Below are 14552 nucleotides of genomic sequence, written 5' to 3'. Positions count from 1 at the left end.
TCAACAGCATTCCCCAAAGAAAGGAAGTTTGAAAACCACTGCTATGCAATAACTGATAATGTGTCTCAAAACAGAGATGCTATTTTCTTCCTTGTGTGCTGGATGTAGACCATAGCTGTTGCCTGAACAAAGTAGGGCAGTGTTTTGTCTTAGCACTATCTTATACTGTGCTTTTACTATGATTATTTTTAAAGGACAAGCTATTATACCATTTATAAGCAAGTGTACAGCATGGAACATCATACTATCTTTAAGTGCTGCCCTGGTTGGAGCCAGAAGAAAGATGATGAAGCTGGGTGCCTTCACTGTAAGTTGTGATTGTAGAATGCCATGAGCTGCTTAACTTATTATTCTTTAAAGATGCTTCTTGACTTATTTATTTTTTTAAATAAAACAGGAACACAAGAAGCTCCTTTATACTTGATGGGGTTATACTTCCTCTGAAGAAGTGGCTATGCAGCTTGGGGGTACTACTGGATCCTTGGCTGTGCATGAGACTCAAATGGTCTTTGTAGCATGGAGTGACTTCCATCAGCTTCAGCTGGTGGCCCCGCTATGCCCCTATCTGAACAGAGGGATAACCTAACTTCTGTTGCCCATCCTCTGGTAACCTCTAGGTTCTGCAACACATTATATGTGGGGCAGCCTCTGAGGGAGGTTTGGAAACTTCAGTGGGTGCAAAATTTGGTGGCCAGGCTGCTCATGGGGGCCAAGACAGTTTGAGCATATAACGCCAATTCTGGCCTGACTCTGCGCTGGCTGTGAGTTAGCTTCTGGGCCCAATTCAAAGTGTTGCTTTTTGACCTATAAAGCCTTAAATGGCTCAGGACCTCCATACCTCAAGGACCACCTCTCCCCATATGAATTGACCTGAACCCTGCAATTATCGTCTCAAGGCCCTTCTTCGTGTGCCTCTTCCATAAGAGGTCCAGAGACGAGTCATTTCTGCGGTGGCTCCTTGCTTACGAAATGCTCTCCCCAGAGCGGCTCACCTGGCGCCTTTGTTTACTATCTTTTGGCACCAGGCATAAACGTTCCTCTTCTTTCAGGCCTTTGGATAATTACCAAGTTTGAAAGGCCATAAATTGGCTACGTGTGGGGTTATTGTTCTTTGTTTTAACTGTTACGTGTTTTTGCGTTTTTATACTGTAAACTGCCCTGTGATTCTAGGGTGAAGGGTGGCATAGAAATTTAATAAAATAACTGAATAAATACTGAGTCTGACCATTGATCCATCTCGTTTGCTCCATGCAGCTTGGTAATATCTCTACTGCTTGGCAGCAGGACTCCAGGGTTTTAGAGGGGACATTCGCAGCCCTGAGGATTGGCACCTTCTTAATGCAAAGCATAAAGCACTGAGCCTTTACATTTAATTAAAATAACAACAACGTAGGACAGTCCCAAGCATGAAATCTGAAACTCTGGATGCAGGTGTATTGTGCACACACATGTTAGGAAAACGCAGCTGCCAGTTGCTGAACATGCATTTATATCCCCCATAATATTCTTTATTGGTTTTCATCTGCACACTCCACATACACATATTGTATTACATTTCACATTTACACCTGCTCCCCAGAGCCAACTTCCCTCCTTCCCTCTTCTGGCCTTTTATATCACATCTAACTTTTTCGCATTGTCTTCATCTGTTTTGTATATTATTGTTCTTCTTTCGTATTTGTCCATAGAGTGTCTATATAGTCAGATAAATCCTCCTGTATATACAATTCTTATTGTCTTTCGTAGATTTTCACGGGTACAGGAATGCAGGTTTTGGTGTCTTCGGGTATCTTCCCGTGTAAGAGTTGGGGTGTCTAGGCGACGTTTCGACGAGGTCTCACTCGTCATCTTCAGGCTGGTGCTTTCGGCTTCTTGTTCTTATTGTCTGTCTATATTTATTTACAACTACCATTGGTTACATGAATCACATTGTACATTTTACTTTTTGTTATTTTCTTTATCCAGAAATTTTCTTCGTATTTCACATTATGAGGTTTATTTTAGTTCTACTGGTTTCACTATTTCACCTTATCCTTCCTATGTATGACATAAATTTTTCCCATTCTTTTTGAAATGTTTCATCGCCCTGTTGTCTGAACATGCATTTATAGTTTGTTGCCTTGTTATGTGCGCAAAAGCCCTCAGGGTTATTTTATTAATAATGCTTCCCTTCCCTTCCTGGAGGGAGGACTTGTGCACATTCGCTTTCAAGCAACATTTGTAGTGTTAGCGGTATGAGAAGCTCATGGATGCTGCATATAACTGTTGCTTCCTTGTCTCTCCCCTTTTCCTCCAGCATTGTGCTCTGTGGGCACTTGCTTCAATGGAGGGAAATGCTCCGGTGGGATATGCCAGTGTCCAGCAGGATTTCAGGGATCCCGCTGCCAGTATGGTGAGTCAGAAGTTTCATATTTTTCTGGGGAGGTTCTAGCCATGTGGTGACCTAAGCTTTGTTACATCCGGTGTCCTTAATGTGGCATGGCAATTAAAGCCCACTGTGGAAGGATACGACCGCACGGCCTTAGTACATTTTGAGTAGCGTCTTATGGCATTAAGCTGCAAGTTGGAAAGTCAGAGAATTCTGCCAGAAACAGAAGCAGATTGTGTTTTTTGTCTCATGTCTGGAACGACCCAGCAAATACAACCAGATTTGCTCACCACATAGCCCACAACTGATAAGTAATTATTATTATTATTATTTAAATCTTTTTACATTGTTTTGATATTTCCTTTCCATGGAAGTAGATGGTGCGCAGATAATTGCATTGTTAGGTTAAATTTGTAACTTAGGCAAATAAGCACTTAATTTATGTTACATAGTGGACAAAGAGAGAAATGTACCATTTCATGAAAACTGAGCTGAAGATAGGCCAGAATGGAAATCGCTTTCACCTTGAATTCCTGATTGTAAGCTGAGATTGCTTATGATAAGCAACCAGGAAGTTGCCTGATGTTGGCGAAGCTCTCTGTATCTTTATAATGGGTGGATTCAAGCATTCAGATTAGTGGTTGTGTGCCTAGCTGCCAGTGTGGTGTAGTGGTTAAGAGCGGTAGTCTCGTAATCTGGTGAACCGGGTTCGTGTCTCCGCTCCTCCACATGCAGCTGCTGGGTGACCTTGGGCCAGTCACACTTCTCTGAAGTCTCTCAGCCCCACTCACCTCACAGCGTGTTTGTTGTGGGGGAGGAAGGGCAAAGGAGAATGTTAGCTGCTTTGAGACTCCTGAAGGGGAGTGAAAGGCGGGATATCAAATCCAAACTCTTCTTCTTCTTCTCTTGAAGGTAACCAAACGCAGCTGGTATTCCTTTTAAAAACAAATTATTTATAATTTTCATTGTATGATAAGCAAAAAAACTCTTAAAAATCAAGTTATTTCATATATTGTATATTGACTCCCCTCCCTCTCTTTCTGTGGTTCCTTATGTTTATAATATTTTTACTGCATTTCCAAATTAAACCATGCAGTTGGTAATCCCAGGCAATCTCTGCTGGGGTGTGATCATGTGATTCTGCAAAAGCCGTTTTGTGTGTTTGTGTACCACACTTGGCTCTGTCTTGTTGGATTATGTATTACGAATATTCGGGAGAAGGAAGGGATGTGTCTAGTACAGGGGGCTGGGAATCTCGTGTCCTCCAGATGTTGGACCCCAACTCACATCATCCTTACCCATTGGCCATGCTGGCTGGAGCTAATGCGGGTTGGATCCCAACAACCTCGGGGGGGGGGGAAAGGTCATTGGCTTTCTGTCTTAAAACTCGTCTGAAGTCTTGAACAGGAATCAAAACTTGGATACAGGTGCTGTGATGAGAGTGGGTTGAGGTCATCAGTATGTAGTTGTGGGCACACAAAACATGAGTGCTCATTCCAGGTAACTTTTCCACTAGTGCAGCTTAATGACATTGATGCACTTTCGGCATTGGTATGACTTTCATGTGACCCAGAAGCTAAACCATAGCAGGTATAACAAGGAATTGTTGACATCTGCACATTTCAGCAGAAGCTCCAGAACTCCCTTTAGCTCTGATGGGGGGAATGTTGGAAGAATCTCAGCCGATGTTTCGAATCTCTAGTTGTTAATGCAGTGATTACCTTAATGTCTAAAACATAAAGGCATTCCCTTGAGCACGCAAGATATAAGGTGGGAGAAACTGTGGAGCTGCAGCGATAAGGTTGGATTCTGGAATAAAAACGAGGATTTTTCAGTGGTTATTTCCCGGGGAGTTGACTAGAGTGCTGACACGAAACCATTAAAAACAGTGCTGCTTAGTCTGCCATTTCTGGTTCTTTACAGCTTGAAGTTTTATCTCGGTGGTCTGTGCACATTCAACTGATTCCTGAGGGTCTGATTGGAATTCTGGCAGTCATCACTTCTAGCATAGGCTACGAGCTATTGAGAGGCTGCCAGTTCTGGATCTGTAAATGACACTATAGGCAAAATTCACTTTGAAATATTTGTAAAAGCTATTCATGGGTCCTGGAAATGAAGGCGAAGACTTCTGTTGGAAGTACATGGCTCAGAGGTTGCTACTAAGGTGGCAGACCATGGCAAAAAGAACACATCTTTTTAAATTCCAAAAAAAGGTGACATTTTGATTGGCCTGATCATGTAGATTTTGGAATTGTCCTTATGAGCCAACTGCCTTTACTTTTTTATATCAGAAAATTTCAGGGATGGGATCCTGGAATATCCACAATGGATGCAAGGCCCCTGTTGTCCTCCACTGAAGATTACACATCTGTAGCTATTGAAACTTTTCGTCTCTGGCATTGTCTTACTTTTGAGGACACATAGAAAGAAGGAATTGGTTAAACCTGGTTCTTTACTCCAAAGGATGTTGGAATGTATAGTTCTAAAATTTCCTATAGTCTGAGTCGTTTCCCCCTTGATTGTTGGGCATTCAAGCCGGCTAATGAGGGGAAAAGGTGGTGAGTAGTTTTGTTTTTGGTTTTTTAAGTGAAGCCATTATTAATGCATTACATCGAACAGGGGCATAGAAAGCTTTTAACAGTTCACTGACATGACCGAGGACAGCCCAGGGATATCATAACAATCTGTAATAGGGAGCGATTCCCTTGCAATTTGCAAGGTAGTCTAATGACTCCCTTAGAGATGTTACAGCTTATTTTGTAAGTCTAAAATACGAGGTTATCTTGATTTCGAGGCGAAGGTTTGCAGAAGAGTAATAAGAAATGCAATTCCTTTCCATCTTTGTATTCCATCAGTTTTTCTGCATAGAATAAGATATTTCAAAACAAAATATAAAAATACTAGATTGAGCTGTGTAAAGTTCACATTAAAAAAAAGGGTCGTCCCCCCAAGTATTTGCCAGTTGTCTTGACATAGACTTTTATGTGCATTGGTCTTATTTATTTATTTTTAAATAACCACCCAGCTCAAACATGTAAGGAAGACATTCTCATAAAGATTATTCATGTTTTTAATCAGGCAGCACTGAGCAACCTGTGTTCTTTGAGGGTCAGAACTCTTCTCTTGAGACGTCTTGTGTCAAGGCTGGGATTTGAAATTACTGCTTATCCATTTTGGCTGAGGTGGTAAAGTCGAGGGAAGGAGGATTAAGTAGAGCTTGCTTCCCCTCAGCCAATGTTTTATTTATTTACTATTACGTTTATAACCCATCTTTCCTCCAAGGAGTTCAAGGTGGCGTACATGGTCTCCCCCCTCCTCGCTTTTTATCCTCAAAGCAACCATTTGAGGCAGGTTAGACTGAGAGACTATGATTGGCCAAATGGTACTCAATGTACAGGCAACCTTCCCCCCTTAACGCACATTCAATATTTGTGCGGCTGCGCATACACATTGTACCAAACCAGAAAGTAACCCAAAAAGTCACAAAAAGGGGCAGAACGGGGTGGGGAGGGGAGGAGTGTTTGCAGGCTTTTTCGATGGTGTTTCAAATATATGTAAATTTCACTTAAACACTCGGTGTCTCAGAATACTACTGCCACGTAAACCATGGGTGTACTTCCTGGCTGAGAAGAAATTTGAACCTTGGTTTCCTATGCCCTATGCCATAGCTGCTACATCTCACTGGCCCAATGCATTTTTTTTTATCCCACCAACTCACACCTACAAGGTACTGATCCCAGGATTAATACAGCCCATAGCTACTGAAGATGGCTACTAGTCTTTATGGCTTTATGCCACCTCAAGACAGGGACAGTATGCTTCTAAATGCCAGCTGTTACAGATCACAAGTGTTATTGTGGCTGTTGTGCTGATGCCCTGTTTGTGGGCTTCCCAAAAGCCTCTGGCTGGTCGCTATGGAAACAGAATGCTTTACGAGGTAGGCCTTTGGTCTGATCCGGCAAGGCGCTCTTTATATTCTAACGGGGATGTTCTCTAGTGACCACAATGTGCATTCACAGCCTAGAAAGGGTGAAGCATGATGGGTTGCAAGTTTCTATAACCCAGTAGCACCCTTTGCCAACTGGGTGCCCTCCAGTTGTTTTGGACTACAATGCCCATAAGCCCCAGCTATCATCAGGAATGGCTGATGAACATTGTCGTCCTAAACATCTGGAAGTTGTCAGGTTAGCTAAGGGTGTCTTCCCCCCCCCCCAGTAGGCACAGTGGACATCCACTTTAGGAATGAGAGGATAAATGTTCCAGAGAATACACTTACCTCAAAATAACTATGATATCAAGTCATAGTACAGAACTGCAGGTAAGATGTCCATAAAAGTTAATTAGTGTCTTATGGCATCTCTTGAAGGCCAACTTATTTATTGTGCAGTGAGCTCTTGTAGTCCAGAGCCAATTTCATTGTCTGCTTCATGTATCTGATGCAAGCAAGCTCTTTTCTGAGAAAGCATAAGCTACATAAGCATTTAAGGTGCAACAAAATCCTCCTTATTGCAGCAGACTTTCATAGCTACTGTTCTAGAAAATGCAAGCCTGTGTGAAGAATTCTGCATGCATCTGGAGACATAAAAATCTTAAGACTCGCTGCTTATTTGCTTAGGTCAGAGGTATTCAACTTTTTGAGTACACTGCTATCTTGACCAACTACATTCTTTCTGCAGCACTCCTGTGGGGCTCAGGAGCCCAGTTAGGTCATCCCTTCCCTGCAGAGCTGGCAGCCTCTCGCCCTTTTTCGAATACCCTCCCTTCTGGAGTGTGCCCTCAGCCTCATCTTCTCTTTGGAAGTCCTCTGGGCAGCTGCAGCTGCCGCCCCTGGTCTCTGAGTTGCCTCCCCATGCCCCTGAGAGAGGTGCCTCCTCACACTGTCCCACAGGGGCCTGAGACTTGTCTGTCCATTACCAACAGTAAGAGCTGGCAGACTGTTTGGCTGGCTGGGCTCCTTCACCTGTTTGCTTACTCCGAGGCCACCTCCGCTCCTGGCAACCAGCACCCCCTGACCAGCCCCACCTGCGGAGCTTGTAGCCAGGGCTGCTGCAACAAACAGCCGCACAATTCTTTGGGTGGTAGAAACATGAGAGGGTATCGGAGGAGGAAGGGAAAGAACACTGGACAGAGGCCAGTGTTGCCCGCGGCACCCCTGACCATCATTCAAGGCACCCCAGGGTGCCATGGCACACTGGTTGAAAATCACTGGCGTAGGTAGGAAAAACTGAAAAGCCCACCCACCCCATCACCCTAGAGTTCTTCCCTGATTAGCAGGGGCTGCTGGCACTTTGGATATGATGGTGGTTCTGCTCAAGTCTGGGCCCCACTAGTATTATTCTGCCTACTTCCGAATGACATTATGCATAGGAGGCTTCAGTTTTCTATCAAAGCACAAAAGCTACTGCTCAAGGTCTGAGTTTTTAAATGGCCTGTTCCTGAAATTCAGCTAATAAGCATTCATGGCAACTGCAGCAATAATTGGCTCATAATCAAAATCCACAGCAGGAGGCTTGAATATCCCTCACTGTCTTTCCTTTTTGGTAAAATTTCAGCTCATCTAAATTCTCTTGCAATGGGTGTCTGTACATTTTTTTAAAATGGACAAATGGAGTAGGAGCCATATTTTCATGTAACCCTAGTAAAAGCGGTTGCTATTCATTTGCACAACAAAGATCATACCGTCTTCATGTCCCCTCTTTTCCTCCTAGTAACCTCAATATAGGTTTCACTTATCACACAAGGCGTTGACCTCTTTTCTGTTCAAAGGAGGCCTCTTATGAAGCTGGTGATTACTGGGAATCAGCTGTGACAAAACAACTATATCTCATGTTCAAGAAGGTTTAGAGTGGCATCAGGAACTGGGCAAGAAGGTAAACATAGCTGAAGTGGGTCCTGCTGCTCTGGTCCCTGTGCACTTGACCCCCATCCCCTCACCATCACCCCATGAGTACTTCCTACACCAAACTCTCCTTCCCCATCCCCAGCGTGTCCCACTCCCAGCTACATCCCTTTCCAGGCTTCTCTTCCTCTTCTTCCTCCTCAGTGTCATCCTGCCAGTTCATGACACCATGACACTTTCTCAAAATTCCAAATATGCCTACTGGCCCCCAAAAGTTGGTGAAACCATCCCCCTTCCAGCATTCAGCCTAGACTACTGAGAGAGCATTATTGGAATTAAATGAGTTGTCTCCCTCCCTTGCTTTTTGCGTTTGAGCTCTACCACCAAGGATTAAGCCCTTTTTCTAGTCAGGCCCCTCAACTTATTCCCTCCTAGCCTTATCAAATATATTGACCAGCAGAAATCCAATTAACACATCGTGTTGTACCTGTTGCATTTCTCCGTTTTGTGCAGAGCACTCCAACAGAAAATGGCTTAGTTAATGGCAGATCATTTTCTCTTGAGAGAGTACTGTGTTCTTCCTCAATGAGACACTGATGCTTTTAGCAGCCCCATGACAAGCAGAAATTCGAAGGTGCCATGTTTCACAGCATGTAGATGCAAGAATGCAAATAGCTGCGTTGACTGGATTTCTGTGTCTGTTAAAGAGCCAGAGCTTCTAGTGGTGGTGGAAATTCTGTTTTAAGGTAAAGGTTTGGAAGCAAACAACTGCAGCTGTGAGTTTCCAGCTGTCAAGGTCAGGATGGGAAGACTAGGCAGAATTAGAGGCAGGGAAACTGCAAGAGGGATTGGATCAAGAAATATTGGGATAGACATGTACAACAAGGCAGGCAAGCTGATGAGACTAGGAAGGAATCCAAAGCAAATGGTGAGTCCATGTTTGTACTCTAGCACAGCAGATTACCTATGTACTGTCCTCTTACACATAACCCACATGCACACACTGATTTCTCTTGGTCTAAAGCAACCTTCATTAACCAAATGCCCTCTGGATATTTTGGACCACAACTTCCACCTGGAGGGCACCAGGTTGGGGAAGGCTGTTCTTGGAAAAAGATACTGCACTTGAAGACCTGCAGGATTCATAATGTAGGCCTAATTCTGTTAATGCAGAGTGGGCTCTATAAAGGACTGCTGCCACTGCTGCTGGGCAGAGAGGACTCCATTTTGTTTTGTTTTTGTTTAAATTGCTGTTATTTTTTACCTATGTCATTTTAAACTGTGATGTCAATGCTGTATTCTTAGTTTCAGATTTTGATTTATGTGGAAATGGTTTTCCATTTGGTTGTGCATTTTTTGATGTGGTTTATTTATTGTTTATGACTTCTGTAATTATGTAAATCTTGTTATGCTATAAGCTACCTTGAGCATCGTTTTTTAACTATGGAATGGCGGCATATAAATAAAAAATGATGATGATGATGCAAACCTCTCCAGTTACCAGGAACTTGGTTCAGCAGACAATGCAGTAGATGCAAACAGTACCAAAACCCCACAAAAGTCTTGCTGTTCTGAACAAAAATCGCCAACTATTCTGCTACCACTTATTTTCCTACTTCGTAGAACAGCAATGTGATGGAAACCAAGTCGCAGCTAAATAAATGGCACTTAAGACTCTCTCTTCCAAGAAGTTTGGTGATTGCCAGTCCTACCTTTAGAGGAGCAGATTTATTAGATCAATTTTAGAAGTGAGCTTGATTGTTAACATCTGAAAATTTCTGAGTGGGGTTACAAAAGTTAAAACAGCAAGATGAAACAATAACATAAGCATACAGGTATTACTGAAAGATTTAAAGAGCTGTGTGGGACCTCAACATTGCTGGACCTTCGTCCTCCAGCAAAGGTGCCATGACAATGTCTGTAGTTGAGTTTCCCATTGCATGGGGGGGAGGGAAGAAGGGTGACCTGAATGTTAGTTCACCCTTATTTTAAATGCTGGGTCGAATGAAAATGTTCTTGCCTGGTGCCAAATGACAGCAGTGTTGGCACCAGGCAAACCTCTCTAGCGAGGGCATCCCACTATTGGAGTGCTAAAAAAACCACACCATTTCTCTTGCTTAAAAACCTACTTTACCTCTAGAGCGATGGTAGGGAAAGTAGGGCACTGCCAATTGATCTAATAACAGTTGTGCAGGTTGTTAAGGCTGGAAATGTTCCCTCAAGTGGCTCCCAAGCCTTTTTGTTTTTTCCTGACTTAGGATGTTAAGATTCCTGTGCGCAATATTTTGCTCTAGAGTATTGCTAGCTGTAGGCCTGCCAGGTGTATATTTTGAAGCCTCTGCGATTCCTCCTTCTTTGCTCCACAGCACTTGGGTTAGAAGAGTGAATGTGGATATTTGGAGATGTGGTTGCTTTGCTGTTCTTTGCTGTTTTCAAACCGGGCGGGTTCTCTGAAAAAGTACCACGTTCCGTCTGATCATATTTTAGTTCACTTGGTTACAAGTCCCACTGCATTTTAGAAATATAAGGAGCTGCATGATCAATATAGATCAATATTCTATACACTGACCGGCATCAGCTCTTCAGGGTTTTAGGTAGAGATCCATCACATCCCTACCTTGGGATACTGGAGCTTGAACCTGGGGCATACCACATGCAAAACAGATGTTCAGGCAGTGAGCTATGGCCCTCCCCCAGGGAGGGACTGCAGCTTTAATATCTCTCTCTCTCTTCCTCCCCTATCCTACTCTTGCTGTTATTCTATTTGACCTTGGTAGGAACTAGGGGATATATGTTATCCTTAAAAATACCACTTCCCCAGCCCCTGTAATCATCCTGGCTGAAAAGTATTTGTATTCAGGTTCAAGTCACTGCCCATTTCACAACTTGAGGGTCTGATTTTGCAACCCTGGCCTGCAAATATACGATGAAACAATAGGATGTATGAGTTGCTGTTAGTAGCAGCTGCATTAGCTGAACATTTTGACTCCAGCTTTATTAAATGCACACGAATGAAATTGTTCAGGGTTGCTACGAATGCCTTGTGTATGTGTGCGTTTAGGAATTATGGGCATAATATGTATGTTCTTATGGCCTGATGTAAAATTTGCAGCAGAAGGACAGTCAAGGGAGCTGTCCTCTTCCACACATGCAGTATACACCCTCTGTGGATTTTAAGTGCTCCCTCACATCCGCTGAAAGAGAAGGAGAAAGAAAGAAAACTCTCGACATTTTCCAATGAGAACTGTAAAGTGCAGATTGAAAAATCATTGCCTCGTTCCTGCCCAGATGTGACAAGATATTAATCCACACATCTTGACAAACTGCCCTTGAGTACCTGAACTTTAGAGCTATTAGCAGTGAGCGACAGATAGATAGGCATGAAAACAGCAAAGCACCGAATGGATGTGACAACAGCAAATGCACTCAAGAATAACCAGCTTGAGAACAAATGCATCCTTAATACCTGCAGTGAAAGAGGCTGTTTACTTTTCTGACTGGGAGAGAAGTGGGGGCTAAGCAGGAATAAATGTGTTCTTCCTCAGCTGCTGGTGCTCACAATGAGTTGGTAAATGTACCAGAAGAAGAGCAGAAAAATAAGATGAATTTTGTTGTTACAATAGGTCTGTTGTGGCCAGCATTAGGATTGGGGGGGTGGGGTGTAGAGGAAGACCTGTGCATGTCCTCTGCAGTAACTCTATTACGGAGATGGGAAACTAATTGTTGTGGGCTTCCAGCTGCCATCATCCCCTGGCCATATGGCCAGTGGTCAGGGATCAATATCAGAATCCATGACAGCAAAGGCATATTGATGATGTAAGATCCACATTGAAATAACATTGCCAGAGATATACAAAGTAACCTGTGGCCCTCCTAGTGTTGATATACTTCAATGCCTATCATCCCTAGAGCCAGTGTGGTGTAGTGGTTAAGAGCGGTAGTCTCATAATCTGGGAAACCGGGTTCGTGTCTCCGCTTCTCCACATGCAGCTGCTGGGTGACCTTGGGCCAGTCACACTTCTTTGAGGTCTCTCAGCCCCACTCACCTCAGAGAGTGTTTGTTGTGGGGGAGGAAGGGAAAGGAGAATGTTAGCCGCTTTGAGACTCCTTAAAGGGAGTGAAAGGCGGGATATCAAATCCAAACTCCTCCTCCTCCTCCTCCTCCTCCTCCTTCTTCTTCTTCCCTAACCATTGAATATCCTGGCTAGGGGTTACGGTTCCCTACCAGTGTCCTACAGCCTGCACTGCGCCCATCTCACCATGGCTAGGTTGGACACCGTGGAGGGTATCCATAGACTCATTCATTTCTCTCCTCCATTTCACCATTTCTCTCCTTCCATGAATCCCTCCTCTTGTTTATCTAACAAGCTAATAATGCTTGTGTTCGTCCTTTCCCTTGTTCTGTTTGTCTGAGAAGCTCCAGAATCATAGAATCAGAGAATCATAGAGTTGGAATAGACCACAAGAGCCATCGAGTCCAACCCCCTGCCAAGCAGGAAACACCATCAGAGCACTCCTGACATATGGTTGTCAAGCCTCTGCTTAAAGACCTCCAAAGAAGGAGACTTCTAGTTTTGGAGCATCTGTGGATGTGACAGAGAAGCATGGGGAGATGTTTGTGCTTCCATCTACAGTCAGGGGGCTATGGGAATTCTGCTGTTGTATGAGCTGGAGAAAGGCAGAGACACTTAAGCTTCCTGTTCCTCTTCTGGTTGCATCTCATTTGAAGGGGAACTAGGAAAATATCTGTTAGCTCAGGAGGAGTAGCCAACACAATGTCTCCCAGATGTTTTGGACTACAACTCTAAGAATTCCTGGCCATTGGCCAAGCTGGATGGGCCTGGTGGGAGTTTTCATGTTCTCTCTTGTAGCAACTGCAGAAATCAGGAAGACTTAACACTTGCTCTTAGGTGGAAGATAGTAGAGAAGACTGAAGTAGAACTTCAGTAGGAATGTGATACTTGGCTCCCTTATTGGAAGCCACCAAGGCCATGGTCATGGATGATAGTCTCTGTAGCCCATCACCTTCTAAGGGGCCAAAGGATCCCCATCCAGAGCTGCAGCAAAGGGGTCTGCCTGTATGTACACTTCCCTAAAACAGAAATTCACACAGAAGTCCCATCCCTAGTCATTCCACCTGTACGCAGAACCAAGCACTTAGTAGCAACAGCCATTCTTATAACTGGGTTTATCACTTGTGTGCACAAGGCAGGAGGAATTAACCAGAATCTGCACCCTTTCTCCTCCCCTCCCCCACTACAAACTTACCAATCAGTTTCCCGAGGCTTTGTGATTAATCATTGTGATTCCTATGCATAAGTAATGTTTTCTAAGTCACTCAAACACCTTTGCGGCTCTGCCTTATAGTTCCTCTAAGAGGGGCAGGAAAGTTAATTACGCTGTCTGTCGAAAAGCCAGGAAAGAGACCCACTGTCAGGCACTCGGTCTTCCTGCTCCCATCAATGAGTGAGCTCGCAGTAGGGGCAGCTGGATCTAATTAGGAGCCAGCAACCCTGTGGTTTCAGCAACAGCTGCTGGAGAATGGATAATGTTGGTAGCCTCCAAAGCAGCTTGCATTAGAGATCCTTTCTTCCCCTTAGAAAAACTCCAACCCTGTCATTTGGGGAGATGGCTCACTGAACAAGTATTAACAGTAGCAAAAATTTCCTAGGAGATGTGGCACATATTAGACTTTTGTTTCTGCTGCTGCTACTATTGCTCTTACAATGACTTCCAGCCCAATCATGACAGAGGTGCTAAACCTTTTTAGGTTGGTCATGGCCAACATGGAGTCCTTGAAATGTTTTGGACTATATCCTCCACAATTCCTGGCCCCGCTGCCTGTGCTGGCTGGAGCTCCCAGGAGGTTGTAGTCCACAAAATTTGGAGTGCACCATGTTGGTTACCCATGTAGGCCCATAGTCCTTGAAGAAAAGAAGCAATAACCATGCCAAATAAGGTTTTTAAATGATTGGGAAACACTGGTGGTACTTCTTGCAGATTCACTAACATTGCGCCATTGAGTCTCGCATCTGCACTATATGTCAAAGTAGTATAAGCTCCCTTGGAAGAGGAATTCATTGTTAAACCACTCTGGAAACTGTAGGTCCTTGAGGGGAATAGGGGTCTCCTAGCAGCTGTCAGAGGGACGCGGGTGGCGCTGTGGGTAAAACCTCAGCGCCTAGGACTTGCCGATCGCATGGTCGGCGGTTCGAATCCCCGCGGCGGGGTGCGCTCCCGTCGTTAGGTCCCAGCGCCTGCCAACCTAGCAGTTCGAAAGCACTCCCGGGTGCAAGTAGATAAATAGGGACCGCTTACCAGCGGGAAGGTAAACGGCATTCCGTG

General features: G+C 44.1%; 1 protein-coding gene across 8 annotated transcripts in view; it reads left to right on the top strand.

Annotated features, from left to right (window-relative positions):
- The window catches only part of LOC308584834 (uncharacterized protein), a 228757-nt gene that overhangs the window by 18775 nt on the left and 195430 nt on the right, over positions 1 to 14552 (top strand). For all 8 annotated transcript variants that reach the window (XR_014007041.1, XM_081189917.1, XM_081189919.1 and 5 more), the window contains exons 3-4: positions 195 to 307; positions 2297 to 2392. Coding sequence is in view for 7 of the 8 variants with exons in the window: in XM_081189917.1 (XP_081046043.1) it covers positions 195 to 307; positions 2297 to 2392 (209 nt within the window). In the remaining variant the exon portion in view is untranslated. The remainder of the gene's footprint in view (positions 1 to 194; positions 308 to 2296; positions 2393 to 14552) is intronic.

The sequence above is a fragment of the Podarcis bocagei genome (assembly GCF_964188305.1).
Source record: "Podarcis bocagei genome assembly, chromosome: 4".
Lineage (NCBI taxonomy): Eukaryota > Metazoa > Chordata > Lepidosauria > Squamata > Lacertidae > Podarcis > Podarcis bocagei.
The sequence above is the reverse complement of the archived record's forward strand: the minus strand, read 5'-3'. Positions and strand labels throughout refer to the sequence as shown.